This window comes from Dermacentor variabilis, chromosome 1 (genome assembly GCF_050947875.1).
Source record: "Dermacentor variabilis isolate Ectoservices chromosome 1, ASM5094787v1, whole genome shotgun sequence".
Taxonomy (NCBI): domain Eukaryota; kingdom Metazoa; phylum Arthropoda; class Arachnida; order Ixodida; family Ixodidae; genus Dermacentor; species Dermacentor variabilis.
The window spans coordinates 34,411,369-34,434,994 of NC_134568.1; the positions used below are offsets into that span (position 1 = coordinate 34,411,369).

Consider the following 23,626-nt stretch of genomic DNA (forward strand, 5'->3'; position numbering starts at 1 on the left):
TACGCGCCCTCTCCGGTGCCGACGTCAGAAAACGTAACGAGCGCGCGCGGCCAGCTGTTGCGAGCAGGTGAGCGCCGGGAGAGAAGCGAGAGAGCAGGGAGTGACGTCACATCCGCTCTGCGAGGCAGATGTTCAGTTTATACCAGGCAACTGTTTACCATTACTTAGCCGGTTTAATGTAATGCCCCTTCTTGTGTGTGACGTCATGAGTGACGTCATTACTTCCGCTTTCTACTTCCGGGTTTCCAGGAATTTCGCCAAAGTCGTGCTCACATGGCGGGTCACTAAAGTCTACGATTCTGTACTTTGGTGTGTGGTAATCAGTTATTTCTAATTAATTCTAATTATTCCGGACACTGCAGCGACTCAGCTTGTAACTAAACTTTTGCTATGATATGACATATATAATGAAGCCTGTGAATTTTGTACTGTACTATTTCTTTTCTACTTTTTTTTCTGGTTTATCTTGAATTTCCTACTCGGTCGTCTCAGGGGGTGATCTGGAAGTGCTGCGCAAGAAACAAGGGTGTCACTCGATTGTCGTGCCCCTAATAAACCCACGTTTCGTTGTCTGTTTTCTTCATAAGGTCAGTACCTTTCTTTCAGTCGGTATCTGGCCCTATACATATATATATATATATATATGTGTGTGTGTGTGTGTGTGTGTGTGTGTGTGTGTGCAAGTTAGAGTAAACCTGCTTATGTTAGCATTGTGGGCTGACCGACAAAGTAGGGCCCAGTTGCCAGTTTAGTTATCTCTGTTCGGCGCAATCAAGCAACGAATCACATCGGAAAAGCTATAGCTTTAACATCGGCTCATGCGTACCTTAAATGCACACATATATCTTTTTGGAATAGCGCGTAATATTCAATAGCTTCTTTGAGTTACATAAACTTTTTTTTCAATTTATCAATTGGGTATGTGCGGTATGTGTCGATTTTCGGTCAATCCTCCAGAATGTGTATGTGCCACTGTGACACAAGAGGTATGGAATGCTTACATGTATTTAGACACGCGTCTTACTTCTCTGGGCACAGTGCGGCAGCCTTTCCTTTTACGATAAACGTTCTCCAATTCAATTCAATCACTTCTGTAGGCTTACACCGGTCACCTCCACTCTCGTTTTCATCCTCGCAACATTGGCGAGCAGGCGTCCCGTACTGTGCAACCGCTCGATTTCGTGTTTACATTCTGACACAGCTTATGAATGTTATGGCACATAAATATAAATATTGCACTGAAATTAGATTGGGACATTTGCGGTGCATAAGCATAAACATAAATCTCATATTGCGACCGTAAACACAGCTGTAGGCATCGCCGTTGGTCGTGCACCATTTAATTACCCGGTTTACTAAGGCTACGCTGCACACAGACTTCAACATGTGCGTTGGATATGCACTTATTTTTACTATACTATATGAAATTGAGCAGCTACCAGCATTATTAGGTATATAAATGTATTTCTTTTATTTTCATTAACAAAGAACTGTTCTAGTACCTTGGGTTGAAAGGGAATCTTGTGTGTCAATCTGTGACAATCGTAGAACAAAGCGAACTTATTTGCCCTCACGTTGCACCGACAACGAGTTCACTGGTCAAACGGATATTGCTAGAGCTGTAGTTAAAGCGGAGAGCTGGGCTAGTTGGAATGTCGAGATCTCAGGCATTTCCCGCGCTTATATATATATATATATATATATATATATATATATAATACCTATGCTCATCATGCGCCAAGAGACGGCGGAACATGAATTGTAGCGCATGCTTGAACCCAATTATCATAGGTGCATGGCAGACAGGTTTTGAGACTAGTAATCTGGTTTTTTCATTGGCAATGTGATACATGTGGTGACACATTTTTCGTTTTCTTTTTGAACGCAAAAAAGCTTCAAGAATCAGACGGCACTTTTCATCCTTGTAACTACCTAGAACAAGTATGCTGTTAAATATAGGCGTGCAGTGGTGCCGTTTAAAGCGGTCCGCTAAGGGACCGGATCCCGCTAGTGCCCGGACTTGCCACACGTTGCTCTCTGAATCTTTCCTTTTAGCAGCGACCGGTCTGGCCGATGAAGCATTTGCCACATGACAGCGGGGGTGCAGTAAACGACTTCTGTACCACACGCGACAAAAAGTTTAGCGTGCTTATTCGTGCAGGCCGAACCTTTCTGGCCGCGGTCGTTGACTGCTCGGCACATGCGAGCCAGCTTTTTCAGTGCTGAATACAGCACAGGGAAACCACACCTGGCGGCCGTCCTTTTCAAGCTTGTGTGACAGGTGGTGCGCATAAGGCACATGAACCGGTTGTTTCTCCGGCGGAGTCCGGACGCGTTTTACTTTAGATCCTCAGGACGTCACGTTTTTAAGCAAGCCTTCTTTAGAGAAGGCCTCCTTAAGCTGCATGTGGTGCCTTCGTTGGAGTAACCGATATATAGTAACCGATATATATAGCCCGATATAGTAACCGACGGGCTTTCGTCGGTTCACTCCAACGAAGGCACCAGTGATATATATATATATATATATATATATATATATATATATATATATATATATATATATATAAAACTGTTTGTGTGTGTGTGTGCGTGTGCGTGTGCGTGTGTGTGTGTGTGTGTGTGTAATGGATTCATGCTTGCCAGATAAAAGTTCCAGCGCATCGGCCTATAGAAGCACTGACCTCCAAAGTAGTGCCAATGAGCGTAAGCACACCTCTGTCGCGCGCAATCGCTCAACTGATCGCGACAGTAAACATGCATAAATAATGTCACGTCGTAGGCATCTCTAATGTACATGTCCATTTTAATGGAATAACGCATGATTTTCAACAGCTTCTTTTGAAATGTCTCTATATTTGGCGCATGTGCCCGTTCCTAGCCAACACTCCGGAATGGGTACGTGCCACAGTGACACTAGCGGCATATTACACATGTGTTGATCTTCTGTCTGTACAAAATACCATGTACTTATCTTCAATATTCTTGCCCGAAAAACATCAACCAAGTCTTTTATCTTCGTGACGTCAATACGTCAACGCCTCAACTTTCTGTAGTGGTGTTTGCATTTCGGCAGAGCTTGCGAACGGTGTGGCGCACAAACCTGCACATTTCATGACATTACAGTTGTGGGCTGTTTGGTGCATGAACGTATTAAATGAGCCTACACGTTGTATAATATGAAAATAAATAAGATTCTACGCATCACATTTAGTTGTACATCACTTAACTGTTTCCCAACTTCACTTCACATGGATTCCAACAGGTGCGTTGGATCTGCATTTGGATCTGCGCTATGAGCGGTAGTAGGGAGATCAGAAATTCTAGCGCAAACGCCCCCTCTTCTTTGGTCATCATAGCCCGTACCCTCTAGCTGCGGATGTTTCATATTTTCCGTCTAATATGCAGCTCCGGAGGCAATGTTCTACCTTTTTCTATATGTTCACCTTTTTTTTTTCTTTTTAACTTCTGAATATTTCACCTGCTAAGCCCGAACAGGCCACTGTATAATGGAACAGTTTGCCGGAAGTGAATGCTCTGTTATTCACCGAAATTAATGCGAATTCGTCTACGTGCTGAGTATGGCTCAGGCAGCATAAACTCACCAAGGCCGTGTAGACCGTTCCTGCTACTCCGATGCCCAATGTTGTCCATTGTATAGGAAGGTGAAAAACTGCGTGGAGAAGCGAAATCGTATGAAAAATATAGCGTGAAATTTAAGGTTGGGGTTACCTAAAAAAATCACACACAAAAAAATGGCATGCAGTTTGTCTTATTGCGTGCTTGGCCGCTCATTATCCCGAATGTAGATTTGGATTAGTCTTTACTTGGGGTGAGTCTGCGGTTGATTTGTTAAGTTGTTAGCACTGAATAGCCTAGATGACTGCTGTTGCACGATTATACAACAAAAAGAAATAAAAGCACAGGCTGTGGAACGACAAATCGGAGCAATAACGTTCTCTGAGAACCTCAGTTCTTAACAAAAAAAGAATTAAGTGCCATTCCACTCTGCGAAGGTGGATGAACAGCGAAGCTGTGTATGTGGGCTCCTTAATGGCAAACTGTCCATTTCCGTGCGTCAAACGGCGTATGCACATAAATGGAAGGCGTGGCGCGACCAGTCGCTGCTGCGCGATGTTGAACCTCGGAAGATGATGAGGCACCGGGGTGCACACATATCCATGTATTCTTGCAAAACGCGGCACAACACCTTTTACTAACAAATCCTAGTACGTAGAACAGACACGCACCTCACCGCACTCCGAGGGCACACATTGCTTCACCATAGCCAAGGCGATCGTGCGTTGGCCGACGTGCCGCAGTGCAGTAATGGTTGTGAGGTCACTCGTAAACCACAAGCGGTCACACACAACACAGGCCACACAAAATCGGTTCCCCACAGACTCCCTCTGAAACCTGGCCATCTGGCCGTTGCTCCGGTGAAACGTTCCAGGCTTGCGGGATCGGGGCCACATGGACGGTTCGCATTTCTGTCCGCCTCGCGGCCCTGGCGGGCAGCACGCTTACGGGACCGCCACCATGGGAGAGCGGAAGGAAAGCAAATGCAAGCGCTCGGAACGCCGACAAAGAGAGGGCGGTGCGAACGTAGACATGGCCGACGCGGGTCAAAGTGTAGTATTTGCTCTTATCAGTTTAATATCTGATAGGGGTTGTATTTCGATCTAAGATATTAAACTTATTTTTGCAAGTTGGCAGAGTGCTTAAAGCCTGCTTCACATCCGCCACAGGTCGGCCCGGTAGCATTTCTACAATTGCTAGTAAGTACAGTGGGGCGTAGCATTTCTCTGGGCGATCGACGTTTCTACGCAGGCACCAGTAAGCGGGTGCGAAAGAGAAAATCTGGAGGCTTTTGCTCCTTGAATATCTGACGCTGCCAAGGCCCTACGGAGGAGAAGTGTTTTGCGCATGTTCTATGCGTTTGTCCCTAGGTGCGCCGGCATTGCGGAGTGTGGTCGAGTTTGTTTGCACTCGGACGCTGGCTGTCGGCGTGGTGAAACAGGAGAAGAAGCGGGCACTGACGCCCCATTTGGTGATCACTGTGTCAAAAGGTACGTCAAACAGATTTTCTCGCGTGTGCGGCGCTGGTGCTGAGTCTGTCATGCCCGATTATAACTTTGTCGCGCCTTACGGCACTCTAGCGTCACACACAAAAAAAGAAAACATCACCATATTTCTCCGGGGGAGCAATAGGGTAGTAGTAGAGCCCGGACCTGCTCTCCTGCTGGAGTATCTTCGCTCTTAGCAGGCTTCTCGTATGCTGCTGTCCGCGACTTGCCAGGAGAATTTTTAAGTGGTCCCATTTGAGTGAAATAAACGCACAGCGCCTTAGTAACCATGGTAGAATGCGATTACCTATATCATGCCGTGTGGATTGCTGGCTTTGCGTCTCGTCCACGTTAGGTTAGCGTAAAAGGTGTTAGGGCAGCGCGGTGTATTCTCATGTGCACAGGGGTTACGCCGTGCGGATTTTGTCTTTGCGTCTCGGCCACGTTAACTTTAGGTTAACGTTAGGTTAGGCAGTATTACGTTAGGGTAGGTTAACGTTTGGTTAGGCTAGGTTAGCGTAAAAGGCGTTAGGGTGGCGCGGCGTATTCTCACAACGGTTACGTCTTGAGGATTATTGTCTTTGCGTCTCGGCCTCGTTAGGTTAGGTTAACATTAGCTTACGTTCACGTTAGGTTAAGTTAGCGTAAAATAATTGAGGGGGCGCGGCGTATTCTTATAGCGGTTGCAAGGACGTCGAGCGTCACCGGCGGCCTTTGAGCACTCGCGTTCAACCGCGGTTGCTAAGGTAATCGGCTTTCTAGATTTTCAATATATGCAGAGCGGCCTCTTCCACGGTCCCTACCGCTCCTACGGAAACATGTGCGATATTATTTTTCAAGCTACATCACGTTAAAATACGCGAAAGTTATGATTCGGCATGACTGACTTAGCACGAGCGCCGTAGATGCGAGAGAGAGCATCCAACACAGCGATCGCCAAATGGGGCGTCAGTGCCCGCTGCTTCACCTGTTTCACCGAGCCAGCAGCCAGTGTCCGAGCGTAAACAAACTCGACCCCACTCTGCAATGCCGGCACGCTTAGGGACAAACGCATACAGCACGCGCAAAGAAACTTCTCCGAAGTGCATCGGCAGAGTCACATATTCAAGAAGCAAAAGCCCCCACATTTTTTATCTCGCACTCGCTCTTACTCTCGCATGCGCACAAACGTCCGGTGCCTCCGGAAATGCCATGCCCTGCTGTTCTTACTAGCGATTGTAAAGTCGCGGCCCGGTATTGCACTATCTTCGGGATCGGCCCACGTGTGAGGAGAAATTCTCGATGTACACACCGCCATTCGTACGCAATTTTTTCCAGACCCCAGCCATACACAGCTTAGCTGCAAGAAAATATGGGGTTTTACGCGCCGAAACCCCGATCTGATTATAAGGGACGCCGTAGTGGGGGACTCCGGATAAATTTTGGCCACCTGGGTTTCTTTAACGTGGACCTAAATCTAAGTACACGGGATTATTTTGCATTTCGCTTCTATCGAAACGCGGCCGCCGTGGCCGGGATTTGATCCTGCTATCTCGTGCAGCGCAACACCAAGCAAGATAGAGAGAGACAGAGCGCGTGCAACACCAAAGCCACTAACCAACGAAGGCGGGTGAGAACCTTTGTTCTTAAAGTACTGCCCGTAAAGATTATGTCGCCTCTTTCTTGCATAATATATTTTTCTCTCTCCATGTTATACATTATTTATCCTTTCTTTCCAGCGTACACGCGTTTGGTGCCGTACTGAGTCTCATTCAGTGACGTGCTCGCTGAAACGTCTACGGCGTGTTGCAGTTGATCTCTGGAATTCACTTTTTATCTTTTGAGCTTGTGTTCTAGTTGCATAACTGTACTCCACATTTTCGAAATACGTTCGGAATGATGCAATGTGTTTATTCCGCCCATGCTTAAGTTTATCAAATCCTTGAACGATTCAGTGTTGTGGAGAAGCCGACGGAGTTACTCACTGAAGTTTGCAATTCTGAATAAATCAATCAATCCGTCAATCACAGCTTAAGAACCATTGAAGTACAGAGTGAATTACAACAATGGCACACCTAATATCATACGTAAAGGCTACGGCGTTGTATTTGCGACTAACTATAACAAACATCTATGCTGTTGCTTGATACATCTCCACTGCAGCGAGCTATTCCCTGTGTATAAATCTTATTATAACTTGCATGTGCGTTCAGTAGGGTGTGCAGTTTCGCTTGTCGAAAGTCAATTGGGAATTGTCCTCCGCCAGCAACTTGCAGGATTTTCTGATCCCAGTTTCTTTAGAGACACGTCCCCCACCTCTTTCTCTCTCCAATCCCTGTCGCGGCTTTTGGCACATGAACGTACCTGTGCTTTGTCTTTTTAAATGTGGCTATTTGTCGCATATGCGGACCTTGACGAGCCTTTTGCTGAGTAGCCTTTTCAGGGGGCTTGAATGAAGGCCTATTTAAATGTCGATATCCCATCAGAAAATTGGAGAGCAGCTTGCTAGTATAAGCAACATTACTAAGGAATGATGCCCGCCAATTTGGAGCATTTGTGGCTTTGTTATTATTAATAATGATTCCGAGAGACTGAGGCACCTTGTAAAAATTGATGGGTATTTTATGTACCAAATGTACATTTCACTCGAACGAGGCGTATTGTAAAACAGATTGGCGAGGCGAAATTTCGCAGTAGGTTGAGACCACTTTTTGGGCGTAGTACTCAGCGCTCATTGGGTTCACTCTTGTGAACCCAACTTCTTCCGGCTACTTTGACGTTTAAGCTCAGTAAGACCTCGATAGTTGGACTACAGGGCCGTAGCAGGCGGCTGTAGCACCTTATGTGTTTCTCTTCGCTCACACCACTCGGAGCTGGTGTTTATCAAGTACGTTCGCAGTCGCACACGTCGACAGCTACTGAGGACTACATTTAGCCCTCACTTTTTTGAGCTGATGGTGCTACACAGGCGCCTTTTATTGCTCTCTTACTCTGAGTGCTAAGCAGTCGGCTTGCGAAAACCCTTGCGTATACCGCGTTTTGAGTGCGTGTTAAAGAGGTGGTCGAAATTATTCCAGAGCTCTGCTTTGTGGCGTCCCTCATAACCCGTCGTGCAGTTTTGAGACGTTTAGTCGCACAATTTATTTTTTTATGGCATATGTGTGTCAGAGTAGGAGAATGAACAATCTCGAATTACTCGACGCATAGTTCGAAGCCAACTCCGAAACCTGCACTGCTTTTCCCCCTTTCACTCTTCAAACTGCTGCTTTCACGTAGAGGCGTTATGTAATTTATATGACGCTTTGAAATTGCACACAATGCGAGGGTTCCCCTTCAGCATTGCTAGATTGAATGGCAGTGTGAAGCGGTCAGTAAACTTCAGACTGCCATCATAAGTAGGGCGTGTTCAAGCCACCCTTCGTGAGCTGAGCTATCGGCCGAGCTTGGCTCCAGCGATTCTGTCATATCCGATTTAACAGGAAGCTTTAGCTCGGATGCTCCTATCAAAATGCATGCAAAAGGAGAATTCGTTTTTCTCGACAACCACTGCACCAAATTTGACGAGGTTTGTTGCATTTGAAAGAAAAACTTAAAATCTAGTGACTGTTGGTTTCGAATTTTTGAGTTAGGCCGTGAATTTTTATTAAAAATTGGCAAAAATCGAAAATTTTCAAAAACAAAACTATCAAGTTTACAACTCTGTAACTCAACAACGAAAAGTGATAATAGCATTCTGTGAATTGCATCTAATAGTACATATAAAGCGGAAAAAATTGATATGTTACATATGAATATAAAAAAATTTAGTAATATGGAAATAAAGCTTTTGCAGAACCCTTGTAACTAACGTAACAAATTCAAGTAAGATGTAAAATGACACATCTAATTTGTCCGCTTTGAATGATCTAACGGATGCCGTGTACAGAACGGCAATATATGTTCTTGAAGCAGAGCTATAAATTTGTAAACTTCGTGCTTTTATTTTTTTCAGACGGTCGAATATTTGAAAATCTTCTTGACAAAATTCAAACCCTAAATGGAAATTCCGCTTCCAACAGTCACTAGAATTTAGCTTTGTCTCTCAAATGCAATAAATTTCATTAAAATCGATCCCAAGGTTATCTCAGAAAAACGTTTTTGCATTTTACATGTATTTGAATAGGCCGCGTCGGAGTTGGGCCCGAGCTAAAGCTTCCTCTTAACCCCAAAGCGCACGGTCTCTTTGCCAGCTGCGGCTACAGCTATAGTCGCAGGGAGCATCGCCCTGTTGTAACGCTGCACGTGGGGGAATACCATGATCGGCGGCCAAGTTACTGCGGTCGAGCAAGAGCGCAGATTTTAACGCGACAGCGTAAAGGAGCTCGTGTCGCAGAAAAGCCGGTGTCGTCGGTGTCAGCGGCGCTGGCCGTGAGCGATAAATCCCGGAAGGCACTTCATCAATAAAAAAACATCCTGCATGATTGACTGGAGGGAATCGAACCAGGGTCTCCGAAGTGTGAGACGGAGATGCTACCACTGAGCCACGAGTTTTTTTTTTCTTTATTTCCTCGTTACAGAAATGCCATGCGAATACATTGTGAAAAGAGAATCAGCTTAGCTTATGCTGACTCTCTAAAATTAAAATCGCTTGAATTTAGCCAACTCATCGAACAGCGGCAACCAATCGGGCGGTTCTTTCTGGGCTTTGTACACTTCACGCATGTAGACGACACTTTCAATAAAGTTTTCTCGCACAGAATGGGCATTCACATCAGCATGACATACCGACATTCTTGTGGACCATATACTATGGAGGCTCAGCAGCATAATAAGGTCATATGGAATATCGTTATTGCCTGTGTCTAAGTATCTGATACCACGTGGGGTTATTGGTAATGCTTTCTTTAATGTTCGTTGTAAGATGTCCCAATGAAAAAAGGGATCCCAACAGTCAATGAAGACGTGATCGACAGTCTCTGGTGGTTCTTGCGGAACCACAGTGATCCATTTTTGCGCACCATGACACAAGTGCGATTAGGTAATCTGTTACCTGACTTCATTGTTTCGTGTTCCAATGTTGAATCCCCTCCAGTGAAAGGTTTCCTTCAGGAAGTAGTGTTATCTTTCCGTATGCTTAGTGTTCGATTCTCGCTAGAATATTTAAGTTCCGTCAAAAGAAAGAAATTGTACCATGATATGATAGACTCATTAATGCCAGTTCCAATGTATAGGTTAGCATACTATGGAGGTTCAGGCGATGATGTCCTCAAAGGGGTCAAAAGAATGCCTGTGAAACCATCGGTAAAATCATTCTTCTTCAAACTCCACACAAATACCTTGCCTGTAAAGACTTGGCTGGCCGACAAGGGAATATATGTGCCGTGGACCACCGATTGTATATTGTGTAAAAAACCTGAGCCACGAGTTCGACCGTTCAAAGCGGTACAAAATCGCCTCTAGTGAATGCGGTGTTGCCTTAGAAACGTGCCGTAGAAAGTTATACTGCGGTGTATATCGGTAATTATGACCATGTAAATTACAGAAGTCGCAGTTTCACGAGTAGCGAAGTACGTTTCCGCTACATTTCTTCTGCGCTCTGCGCACACGCAGAGCCATCTTGCCGCAGGCACAGAAGACCCCCTCCTCGCAATGTAGGGCGCTGCCCCGACACGTGGCGCGCCACTCGCCCCATGATCGCGTCCTCCTTCATGGCGCGTCGCGGCCCGGCTCTCCGTACCGATCGCTATGGTTGGCTCGCGTAGATCGTTTGAGTGGGTGGTGCGAACGGGGTGCGATAACGTTATCGCGTTCCACTCTTGAAGGCGAAGCTTAAGCGTCCTCCAATTTTTTCGGCTTGCGTTATCCATAGTTGATGCAACAAATTCCAAACGCGCGCGCGTTGAACACACGCAAGCACGCGATGAAGGCTGGCGCTTCCACTTTCTGAACGCTCGGTGGCACTGAACCTCTCTCTCCTTTCTCATCTAGTAGCCGCTCTTCCCCCTTGCCCAGTGCAGGTTAGCCTACTGGGCTCAGCCTGCTTAACCGCCCAGCCTTTCCCTTATGACCGCCCCCCCTTTCTCTCTCTCTAGATCGCGCCGCGCTCATATGAGTACACAGCGTTCACTGTGGCAACACGGAACAAACTATCCTATAGGAAAAGGTCCATGTCTATCCATTGGTAGCGGGCTGGAACTCTATAAAAGCTAGTTACTGGGACATTCTGTACAGCAGTACACCCTCGGCTTCTTAGCGAATCCCCCGTAACTGGTAAGAGTCGTTGCCATTGGAAACAGAAACATTCACTATACGATGTCCAGACGTTACATGAACCAGCAACGTCGAAACGCGATGTACGTGTGCCTCAAACTGGCTGTTCACGGCGGGCGATTCGCTGTCGCTGAATCTTGCTGCACGGCTACAGGTCACGAAAAGTATTGACGATTCGGTTCGACACGACGGGGATCGAATCGTCAATTTATTTCGCCGAGGCTGACTGTATGACGTCGCCCAGTGGTCCCAAGTCCCATTGTTGCCTGAAAGGAACCGCTGGCTATAAAGTGTGCCGCTACGCGGTTCAGTGCCGCGAGTATAGTTGCATTCACGCGAAGTACCTGATCACTGTAGCCGAGGTGCAATTGGTTGCGCCGCTACAGCAGCTCGTCGGCGGCGTTCTTGTGTGCGGTTTGATTCGGTGCCGCACACAATTGCTGACATTTCTTTTTCTTTTCGTGTGCAAATGAAGGTCCTCGACCTGAAAACCCTAGAAAAAATAGTGACAGGCCTCAGAGCGCCATTAATAATCTCATATAATAGCTTTCACATAGCCAGTTTCGGTTTCGTTTCACAGGAGGATACTGTGTCGTGACCTCACGACATTGTATGTGGTCACGTGGGAGCCGGACATTGCGATGTTTGGTACTCAACCTAGCTCGCTAGGCCACTTCGTATGCTGCTACTGATTGTGAGAGCCGATGTAGCAGCGTAGAGAATGACAGAGCGAGCCGGAACGAGTGCTCGAAACGTCGCAATGTCTGGCTTCCACGTGATCACATACTGCGTCGTGCCATCATGAAAACAGAAACATCGTTTGGCTGGGTATCCACTACAGCGAACTTGGCGAGGCTTGTTGCATTTAAAAGAAAATGTTAAAGTCTAGTCATTAACATTATAATAAGGAGGACAAAATGGGTGTATTATACGACATTCTCAAATATATACCAACTTCTAAGTAGGACATTTGCGAAATTGTCAAAATCGCTGTAACAAAAAATGTCACGTAAGTTGTAGGCTCATATAAAGCGTGTGCGCTTTAGGCGCTCTAGCAGACGCAGTTTACAGACTTTGAATGTCTGTTCTTGTTGCAGGGTTACGGATTTGTAAACTTTGCACTACCACTGTTTTTCTACCTTACCGTTTTTCGGCAATTTATGTATAGTGTCATAAATCAATCATAAATCGAAATTATACTTTCTACTGTCGCTGGAATTTACTTTTCGCTCTCAAATGCGACATTTTTTTTCTTCAGATAGGTCCAGTCGTCGCGTCGTGAGAGAATTTATGCGCTTTGTATTTTAATAAAGAAATCGAGGTTGGCCCCAAGCCATACCGTTCTTGACCTGCCAACTGAGTCGACGATCTGGTCCTCTGCGTGAACTCGCCAATTTAGCAGACCATGCCCGGCGGTGGCAGTGACAGCAACCCGCGCTCAGATACATTATTGCAGGTTCAGTTCAAATTAAGGCAAAGAGCGAGCAAGAATCCTGCAATAATTCTGCGTGGACAGCCATCAAATGTTATAAACTGAAAGTGTAGAAAAATTACTGTGAACTCGCCAAAGACAGTGCTTGTTTTTTTGTTGTTGTTGTTTTGTCTTTTTCTTCGTACCATCTACTCGCGCTGCGTTCTAAAAACTTCATTTGCTCTTACATCACATGCGCCGTCACAATGGAATTGCTTACCTGTTGCGGCAGCTACGGATGCAGAGAACAGTGCGACAGCGCCAATGGTTTGCTGCGAAGGGAACAAAATATATACATATCCTGGGGTCTTACGTGGCAAAACAACGCTATGATTATGAGACCTTCCGTAGTGTAGGGGAGTCTGAAAATTTTCACCACGACTGTGGGTTTTTAACGTGCACTCAATGTTGACACACGGTCGTTTCCCGCTCAAGGAAATGCATTTGTTTAGTCAAAAAAAAAAAATTAAGCCTGCGCACGTTGGCTTTTGACACTGCCTCTTCTTTCTTTTGTGTCTGTACACGTGCCAAGTCAATTACATTTTGCGAGACCCTAACCCATCGAATTCCACAAAGAGGCGAAATTAAGTCTTGCACATAAAAAAAATTGAAGTGCTGTAAAAGCTGCGTGACAGTAGCTGGTACCTTGCCGCTTCTCAGGGAAATAGGCAAGCACATGCGCTGTAAGCTCGAAAAGAAAAAAAGGTGGGGGAGGGGGGAGTTTTAATCTATCAGACGATTCGCTTTGTCGAGATAATAGCTTCGCAAGCGACTACCACGTTACAATTTTCTAAATCATTAACATTGGGTGCATGAATACTTCGAAGTCATGGTGAGAAGATTGTCGCGTTTAAAAGCAAGTACGGAACCTCTACATATGGGCACTTTCCTTTTTATGCCTGACAGATGCAAAAAAAAAAAAAAATCACCTGTGGTGGCTAGCGCTATTGCGCCTCTTCTTGAGTGTGACTGGCCTGTGTGAACGTGTTCGACGGCGTAGAGGCGTCCGCGCGCTTGCACGCGTTCAACCCGCCCCTATCTATCTATCTATCTATCTATCTATCTATCTATCTATCTATCTATCTATCTATCTATCTATCTATCTATCTATCTATCTATCTATCTATCTATCTATCTATCTATCTATCTATCTATCTATCTATCTATCTATCTATCTATCTATCTATCTATCTATCTATCTATCTATCTATCTATCTATCTATCTATCTATCTATCTATCTATCTATCTATCTATCTATCTATCTATCTATCTATCTATCTATCTATCTATCTCTTTCATACACATTTTTCTAATCCCCCCATTCCTTTCGCCCAGCATAGGGTGGCCAACCAGACGCTTTTCTGGTTAAAATCCCAGCCTTCTCCGTTTAACTTCTCCGTCTAACCCTTCGTGGTCGAATACATGAAGAGGCGGACAATAAAGGATTAGAAAATGGGCAATGTTGTGTTCGCTAAACACGAATATGTGAATTAAATTGTAATTTTTAGGGCACACGTTGCAACTGCGGAACGAAAGCCGAGTCGGGCAGATATGAGCGGATATTCTGAGACTAGTGCCGGTTTCGGAATATGTCCACCCTCAAACGCTGCCACAGAATGCAAGCTTTGCTAAAGAAGCCTCTCTGACGCCTTCTGAAACAAACGTAAGTGTAACACCAATGTATACTGCATCTACTTTTGAGCGAGAATATCGCGAAGCTGGCGCATCTATTGAATCCTGATAAGTCGATATGCCATTATTACAGCCCGACTTCAATTACACATTTGCCAAGCTTGCCGTGAATGTAAACTAGAAATAAAGAGCTGAACAACACAGATTTCTGGCTACTTGAACAATATCGTTTGACATTCCTATATTCTCCACGTCTTCAGATGATTTACGGGAAGTGGAGGGGCTGCATGATCGGCCGTAGAAAGTAGTGAAAGCCGCACCTAGGACTTGCGAGGACTCAAAGTGGCAATCTTTTCTTCGCATGACATCGCCTTGCCGCACTCTTTCAGAATAAGACAGTTCCTTAAGTCTATCCTGCATTGCGCCCTGCCCCACTTCGTTTAGTATAGGTAGTTTGTCTTCGCGTGCTTTCACCGTGTATTTACTTATTAGGCATGCACTACACACACGAGGTCCGTGCGTGGAGGAGCGTAACTTTAAAAAAGATCACTGACGATTACAATGCTCCCTAATGCGAAACTTCAAGACAGCTCTATACGTGTTTTCATTTCGCGATATATTGGCTGGCGCGGACAATCTGTCTCTTGTGGCAAGTAGCAAGCGGAGCGAAGCTTGCAACGAAAGATCGCGAGAGGCAGCGCATTGGGGTGACGCGTGCGCGCGATTCACAGCAGCCGTTGCAAACAGACGATGTGCGCTACTTTGTCGCCATTTCGTAGCTATCGTCGCCGCACTAGCCACACTACGTGGGATGGGATTGTATCCCATCCCACGTTAAAGTCGGAAATTTCCGACATCCGGTTTGACCATACATCCAGAAGCCGCTTCAATGCCATCCGTGTTTCAGGCTAGGACACGTCAAGGGCGTGTGTCCCAACTCGCTACTGTATCCCCGTTGCGCTGAACCTCATGCACGGTTGCCACGGTTCTGAAGTGCGCCAACTGTAGCGGCCCTCACGCGGCCTTGTGGAAAGACTGTCCCCGCATCAAGAGGGAGCGCGCGGTTCTCAAGCAAATGGCCAGAGACAATTCGGCCCACAGCGAGGCAGCCGAAGTAGTCCGGCGTCGGCGTCGACGTCCATCGTACGTCTTCGAAGAAGGCGCATGCGCGAAGTGACAGTACCCACTTCACTGCGGTGCCAGTTAGTCGCGCCGCGAAAAGGCCCACCGCTTCCACAAAGGAAGCAAAAAAGACTCTATCTTTAGAGGAATGACCTACGCTACCGAGCCGCTCCCTTGCTAAGGAACCTCAGAAGGTCGGGGCCCCACCTGATCCTTCTCCGGCCATGGATGATTCACCTAAAACAGACCGTCAAGTCATCTCGGTGCTACGTTATCTCATGGAGGCCATTCGAGCGCTTTTAGTGGACATGGGGACACCGACTGCTCGGAGCGCACTTAAAGTGCTGGACGCTTTCAGTCCAGTGCTTGCATCCCTCAACTAGAAAGATCCTTCCTTCCGGAAAGAAGTCAAGGCAGCGTCCGTCATCCAAAGGAACGCCAGAGGGCTAAAATCATGAATTTCAGATTTTCGTCAGTTTGTGTTCACCAATGTGTTTCCACTCATCGTCATTTGTGAGCCCAACTTGTCGAAACCAATAACACAGTCAGGATACGAATTTGTCATGTCATCAACAAATGGTGCATGCAGCAAAATCGTCGTTTTTGTTCGTCGTGAAATCACCGATGTTTTGCAACCAATTGCGCCTCACGACGACAATCAATATATATGCATCACAGTTAAAAAGAACAAACTCTTGTTTACTCTCATAGGCGTTTATATATCGCCTTCCAGCAATTTCGATACCAAAAGATTTGCGGATATCTTGAGTGCTTGTCCCGCCCCATGGGTCATCATAGGAGATTTCAATGCACACCATCCAGCATGGGGAAGTACAAGGACAAATGCAAGAGGACGAAGATTAGCAAACATCGCCCACAACTATGGCCTTACTCTCCTGAACGATGGTAGCCCCACCTTTCTTCGAGGCGTGACATGCGGCAGCTGCCTCGACCTTGCTTTCGTCTCCAACTCTCTCGCTAGATGTGTGGTTTCCAGACATTGAGACACATGGGAGTGACCACATTCCCACCTATCTGAACATCAAAGGCTTGTCGTCTAGGTCAGGCCCACGGAATACCATTCGGACGATTCAATCTGGACTTCAATTCGGACTTCAAATCTGAGATGGAAGATGCCTGCCGCGAGGGCCTACCCTCTGGGTTAGAGCAAACGATTAAAATTACGATGCAAAACGCCACTCGCATGATGACGATCTCTTCCACGTGAAATGACTTCGACATAGAATTAGAGCGACTTCGAGCGCTTCGTCGCGGGGCGGAACGTCGATATCGGCTTACAAAATAAATACATGACCTTAGGGCAGCCAGGAGGATGCAAAAGAAGATTCAGCGTCGTATGGATAGATTAGCGTCGGAACGTTGGGCAACATTTTGCCACACACTCGACCCCCGCAAGCCACTGTCTCACATTTGGAAAACGGTGCAAGGTCTGCGTTGCCTTCCGGAACGGCGTTTTCCACTCAAGGCGCTAGCGCTTTTCCAAGGGCGGCAAGACATCGATGTCGCAGAAGACTTTTGTGCGCGGATCGCAGACCAAGCGACTCGTCCAGATCTTCCAGCCCGAGCTGACGTCCCCCATTCTCGTGATTGCCGCATGGACCTTCCTTTTACAATGGAGGAGCTGGAAGCGGCACTAGCTCTCTGCAGGCGCTCATCATCTCCGGGTCCAGATGGTATATCATACCGGGCCTTGTGCTATCTCGGAGAGTTCGCACGGATAGAATTGTTGAACCTTTACAACTCCTCATGGCAGGAGGGAAATGTTCCTGACGAATGGAAAGTAAGCCGCCTGGTGCCACTCTTAAAACAGGGGAAATCCCCACTAGAACTCACCTCTTACCGCCCAATAGAGCTAGCCAGCTGTGTAGGAAAGATAATGGAACGGATTATCTTTGGCCGCCTGGAATGGTACCTTGAATACTACAAGATTTATCCGATTTCCATGGCTGGTTTCCGACGTGACCGCTCTTCCATAGACAATGTAGTTGATCTCGTTTCACATGTCCAGCACGAAAGGTCCCGTAAGCGTTTATCTGCAGCTTTATTCTTAGATGTGAAAGGGGCACACGATAGCGTATTACATGAGGCCATTCTCGACGCTCTTGCGACGGTTGGCCTAGATGGTCGAGTTTTTTTCTGGATTGCAAGTTACCTATCTGCAAGATCATTCTATGTGTTAACTGACGATGGCCCAACTACGTGACGCTATACCAGCAGGGGCGTTCCTCAAGGCGGTGCTCTCAGCCCGACGCTATTCAACCTCGCTCTTGTTGGACTTGCTGAATACTTGCCAACTACCATCAAAATTCCAATATACGCTGACGACATCTGTGTCTGGACTTCGGCAGTCACACGTCCTCAGATACGTGCGCGGCTTCAAAGAGCGGCCACTTTGACAGCGAACTACTTGTGTAAACAGGGTCTAGGCATATCACCAGAAAAATGCGCACTAGTAGCATTTACTCGCAAACCGATGACGGCTTATGTCATCTCAATCAATGGGCGGACCATTTTCTATGTCCGAACCCACAGATTCCTTGGCATAATTATTGACCGAGACCTCTGTTGGAGCCCGCACGTGGCCTACATGAAACGACGGCTGACAGCAACTTCCGAGTTGTTTAAATACTTGACAGGAAAGACGTGGGGGATGTCAGTAGACGCAATGCTTAAACTCTACAGAGCTCTCTTTCTCGGTTTTAAGATAAAGTCTACCTGTATTGACCAAGACCTGCAAGACAAATATTCGTGTTCTGCAGGCAGCACAAGCTCAAGCACTCAGAGTCTGCCTTGGTTTGCCCAGATGCACGTCAACAGAGGCAACTCTTGCGATTGCTCGGGACCATCCAATGCGAACTCACATTACGGTGGAAGCCCTGAGAACGCACATCAGACATTTTGCGCGTGCCCCCTATCACCACTTTGCAACACTGCCTTCAGACAGGCACCAATCATCATTCTATAAAACTATCATCAAGTACAACGACAAACTTCCCTCGGGCTTCACCGCTGCATCTAAACCATCGATACCCCCTTGGTGTCTTATCAGCCCCACAGTCCATCTCAGTGTACCAGGAATCGGGAAAAAGTGAACTGTCGTCGCCTGTGCTGAAACAACTGTCGCTGCTTCTCCTGCACGAGAGGTACGCGGACAGTGAACAGATTTATACTGATGGTTCCACAAACATTCAGTGTTCGTCCGGTGCTGTGGTTGTCCCAGCAAAAGCTATTACCATCAGCTTTAGGACTGACCACCCAACAACATCGACATCTGCTGAACTAGCTGCTCTTCGCGCTGCACTTTGTTTCGTCAATCGGGAGCCACCTCGACAATGGTCAATCTTCAGCGACTCAAAGGCAACCCTACAATCTGTATGATCAGCTCTGCGTCGCGGGCCATTCGAATAGCTTGTATTCGATATTAGATGCCTACTCCATACATCACAGGAGAAAGACACCACGTGACGTTTCAGTGGCTGCCAAGTCACTGCGGCGTCACTGGAAACGAAGACGCCGATAATGCTGCTCGGGCAGCTCTTGAAGACGCACAAGAAGAGGCCATACCGCTTTCACGATCCGACGCAACTAGCAGACTTCGAGTGCTTGCACAGGAGATCACGTTCTCTCTATGGTGCACACCAAACAGCCAGACCAACCAGAGCGACCGTCAATACCACTTGCCCTCTTTGATGCATCTCTATATGCCAACTGGACTCCGCCGAAGAGGCGACTATGCTTTATCGCTTATGGCTAGGGGTGGCTTTCACGAAATTGTACTCATTTCGCATTGGAATGGCCGACAACGCTCTCTGCAATGCCTGTCTTTGCGAGGAGACGCTGGAACACATTCTGTGCGACTGTCCTGAATATAATGTTCAGCGACAGTCCCTGGCATCCGTTCTAGCGCACCTTGACACTAGACCATTGTCCCTCGACACAATTTTCACATGCCGCCGACAGAAGACATCGCAGGTGAAGGCGACGAAGGGACTACGTCGGTTTTTGAAAGAGACGGGATTGGACAAGCGGCTGTGACAGTGATATCACGTACCATGCCAGATTGAAGGACTCTAACGGACGATGTGTGTGTGCTGTGCTATGTGCTCTCTCTCTCTCTCTTCCCCTTCCCAATCTTTCATCGCCCCCATCCCTCTCCTATGTGTAGGGTAGCAAACCGGTTAAGCTAAACTGGTTAACTTCCCTGCCTTTCCTTCTCCACTTTTTCCTTCCTTCCTTCCTTCTTCTCCCGCTTTCTCCATACGCTCCTCCTCTGCTTCCTCTCGGCGTCTTTCATCCCCGCTCCCCGTTCGCTTTTTTATCCCCCGCTGTCTTCGTCCGCTTGGTTACGCCGACGCCGACGCTCACCGCAGGAACAGGCGCCTTAGGGGTGCGCTCTAAGAGAACGCAAGAGACAACAGACTAGGAAAAACAAAGTAAACTGTGTAAGCACAGTCGATGCTCAGGTCCATCATGTGATGACGACAGCTAAACGATGTCACTCATCAATCACAATTACAGCCCCCTCCTTCACCGCCATCCTCCGTATTGATGTCCTATATCATGGCAAGTAAACGTCGATACGACCGTGAGCAGTTCGTAATATATGAACGTGCCTAATTTTGGTTTCTTGTTTAACGAAACAATTATAATCTAGTAAATCTGGATAAAAAGTTTTGCCTCAATTATAACTCTGACCGAGAGTGCCATTTCCGTCAGCGTTTTGTTGTTCCTCATGTGCGTACGTACGGGAAGCGTGTTCGCGAATATTACATTCAACTCTTTTTTAATTATTTAACGGTAATGTTGTTCTCCTTGAATGTCCTAAAAGCTGTTAAAAAACTTGGTGTTTATTTTATTTAACCCCACGATTTATTAATTTTCCTTCGGAGTGTTATCATGTCTCCAGCTGCCGGGTACTGCCCTGAAGCTCTCGTTTGGCTTCCGCAGGCCGCTTTTGTATACTGATATTTTATTCTAATAAGCATTATTATTATTGATATTAACCAATGCGACCGGACAATCGTATAGAACACTTATGAAAGGAGATGTTTGTGAATTCGGCCCCTGGACATTCAAACTCCGCCACAATGTCGATTACGCCATCTCGTCTACTTTGACGCCGACTGATCTCATCTTGAAACTGATCTCTCTGTTCTTGAAAGGGTGGCGCGGGCTCTGAGGGTATCAAGAAATCGAGCAATAACTAAAGTGCTCTGTGTTGCTAGTCTTTATTTGCCTCTATGCACGTCGTTCATGGCTCACTCGTCGGGACAAGCTCACTGACTTTAATGAAATTCTTGTCGTCTTTTAATCAACACGCAGTTCATTTCATTCGAAACAATGGTACAGATATAACTGTGCTCGAATTGAATTTTTCTTTCGACTTTCAAGAATATACAAAGCGATCACTACGTTTTAACTCGAACAGCGTGCCTTCTTAATAAGTGCGCTCCAATAGAGCCTGACCTCTAGTTGATTCTGCGAGAACTATAGATACAGAATCAATTAAAACCTGATGAGCATTTTCCTAAGTGTCCGAGGCGTCCCGGGCGAACTTTCAACTTCGTCCCAAACACTTCCGAGTTTCTCAAGTATATGGAGTCGAGGGGCAAATTGACGCAGCTTTTCGCTCGCAAGGGATCTTTGCCACTGGCTGGCCACCTTCGCTAATAATATGTCCAGCATCAGGAATGGTTGAAATTGCTCTTACGAAATATTCTACCGTAATAGCTTTTTTATTATTAATACTACTAAAGAATTCTACAGTACTCTGTGAGAACTTAATTCAGCCCGAGCTGCGCCCACACCACAGAGTCACCTGCTCTCTTTCCTTCCTCGCTCAGAAACACCGATCCCGAATGACGCCGATAGTAAAAGAAGTTTGCCTCCCCTGTGACGTCACTGAAAGGAGCGAACGTAATTGGCTGGCGCGTCTTGCAAATTTTTATTTTAATCGGAGAGCAGTGCATGTGTCGCTGCCTTGTTAGACTGTCACCTGCTGCAGTTCTGTTGTCCCAAACACGCATGGGCGTCAGCTTTTGTCACACGCCGGGTGAACCGTATGTGCTTGTGACAGAGGCTGCAGGCGTGCATGCTTTTTTGTCGAGAATTCGTGCGCCCGTCCTTGTCGGTGGTTCAGGTTTATGCATTGCTGTAATTCGAAGACACTAGTATACCTACTCCAATCAATACGCGGGTGAAAAAAGAATGTATTGCAGCGTAACAAGGCTGGAGCCAACGTGTCGACATGAGGTCGAAGGCTACTCCCTTCTTGTGGAAACGTTGGCTCCGGGTCTGACGCTTTCTTCGTTCGCCCACTGTCAATATCTTTGTTTTGCCTTTTAAGTCTTACTCTCAGAATTAATGGAAGCTCAATAGGTCCCTACTCTCCTTTGCTGAAGGCTGTACGAGGCAGGACGGTTTCAGCTACGAACAGTAGTCGAGTAAGCTGGACATTTGATATGTCAAGAGAAGTGCAAAACCTAATAATTTGTTGAGACATTTCTGACGCTGTTTGACTCGTGCTACGACTAATAGATATAAGTAATAAAAAGATGAAACAGTCGAGGCAAGGTTTTTAACCTTGCAAAACCTCATACTTTGTTGAGACACTTCTGACGCTGTCTGACTGGTGCTGCGACTAATGTAAGGAACAGAACATACACTGTAAAAAAATGGAAGTTAAGGCAGGGTTAAATTTAGTAACCAACTGCGTGAGCTCTAGGCTAGTGTACATTCTATTCAAGTGCATCATAGGCAAGGCTTACTCATGAGTTCGAAAAAATGAACGCTTGTGCGCTGATCAAGCTCACAGCCAACTTCATTAGGTCGGCTAGAACAATATAAAATACGGTTACAATGGAACGTCAAACTTGATGTCACTGGATGGTTGGTATACAAAAGGCTATATGAGTCTAAATCACGACATAGGCGCGTCGCGAAAGGGACATTTCAAAACGGTGTTACTATATATATATATATATATATATATATATATATATATATATATATATATATATATATATATATATATATATATATATATATATATGAGCGTGTGTGTGTTTACGTTATTTTTCTTTTATTGCTTTTGGCAGAAGGAATGTCTGAAGACTTTATTGCATGGCAGAAAACATGTTATTCTGTACCTATATTGTACGCGCTTAATGAAAATGTTTTTTATTTTGCAAGGATTGTTAGGGGCAGATGAGTGACTTGTGAGCCTCGGCAACACTGCCGTTGGTAGCTGACTGTAATTGTTCACATAGTCGAAGGACTAAGGACTTGCTACGAACGGGTGGATGTCTGATTTTCCCTTTATTAATTGCTTCTCTCCACCTTGCGGGCTTCCGCAGAACTATTACGTCAAACTGTTGCCTTTGCTTCAAGTTGTTGAGAAATTCGACTTGGCCCTGCCGCCAGGCTAGCCGCCTGGTTAGCTCAGATGGTAGAGCGGGTGCCCCGGAAAGGCGGTGGTCCCGGGTTCGAGTCCTGGACCAGGACGAATTTTTCTTCAACTGCGAGGTTTTTCTTTCGAAGAACCCGTATGGGTTTCCTTTGTAGCATTTGCTACGAACGGGTGGATGTCTGATTTTACCTTTATTAATAGTCTAAGGACAGTGTTAATTTGCTATATGCATATCCGAAAGAACTAGCGAGAGCTTCGTTGCACGCAGAAAGTACGCGTTGCAGCGATTTTGCGTTCTGTTTACTTACGCTGAGAAATAAGTAGATGCCGCAGGCACCCAGGCCTACTTTGTTCCCGTATCGAAGGCGCAGGTACTGCAAAGGGCAAGAAAAAAAAACATTCTTCTGAACCTCGCTGCCTGAAGAAAATTCAGACAAACATTGGTAAATCAGTTGAATTATACGCCCGCTGAAACGCGCTGTTAACAGCCGTTTCGTACAAATATGCGCATAAAACAGACGCTCCGGCAGGTGTTACTCGGAACAGAACCACGACCGCCTTTTAGAATACCAGGATAGTTCGGGGCGGTTTCCGGTCTAAATCACGTGCCCTGGTTGCCGCTGTGTATGTAGAGTTGAGTATAGTAGGTTGCCGAATTTTCTATTAAGTATGGAGTA

General features: G+C 46.3%; 2 protein-coding genes and 1 non-coding gene across 4 annotated transcripts in view; 2 read left to right on the forward strand and 1 right to left on the reverse strand.

The window, feature by feature from the left end:
* LOC142576427 (zinc finger CCHC domain-containing protein 24-like) overlaps positions 1-23,626 on the forward strand; it is a 239,965-nt gene that overhangs the window by 137,959 nt on the left and 78,380 nt on the right. The gene's annotated exons all lie outside the window — the stretch shown is intronic.
* Positions 1-23,626, reverse strand: part of LOC142570818 (sodium-coupled monocarboxylate transporter 2-like) — a 119,489-nt gene that overhangs the window by 45,112 nt on the left and 50,751 nt on the right. Inside the window, exons 2-4 of the mRNA XM_075679137.1 lie at positions 23,258-23,323; positions 12,986-13,037; positions 3,606-3,673 (exon numbers count right to left, since the gene is read on the reverse strand). Coding sequence (XP_075535252.1) covers positions 3,606-3,673; positions 12,986-13,037; positions 23,258-23,323 — 186 coding nt within the window. The remainder of the gene's footprint in view (positions 1-3,605; positions 3,674-12,985; positions 13,038-23,257; positions 23,324-23,626) is intronic.
* On the forward strand, positions 4,612-4,803 carry LOC142567993 (U2 spliceosomal RNA). The gene has a single exon (XR_012825332.1). It is a non-coding gene; the product is annotated as a U2 spliceosomal RNA (small nuclear RNA).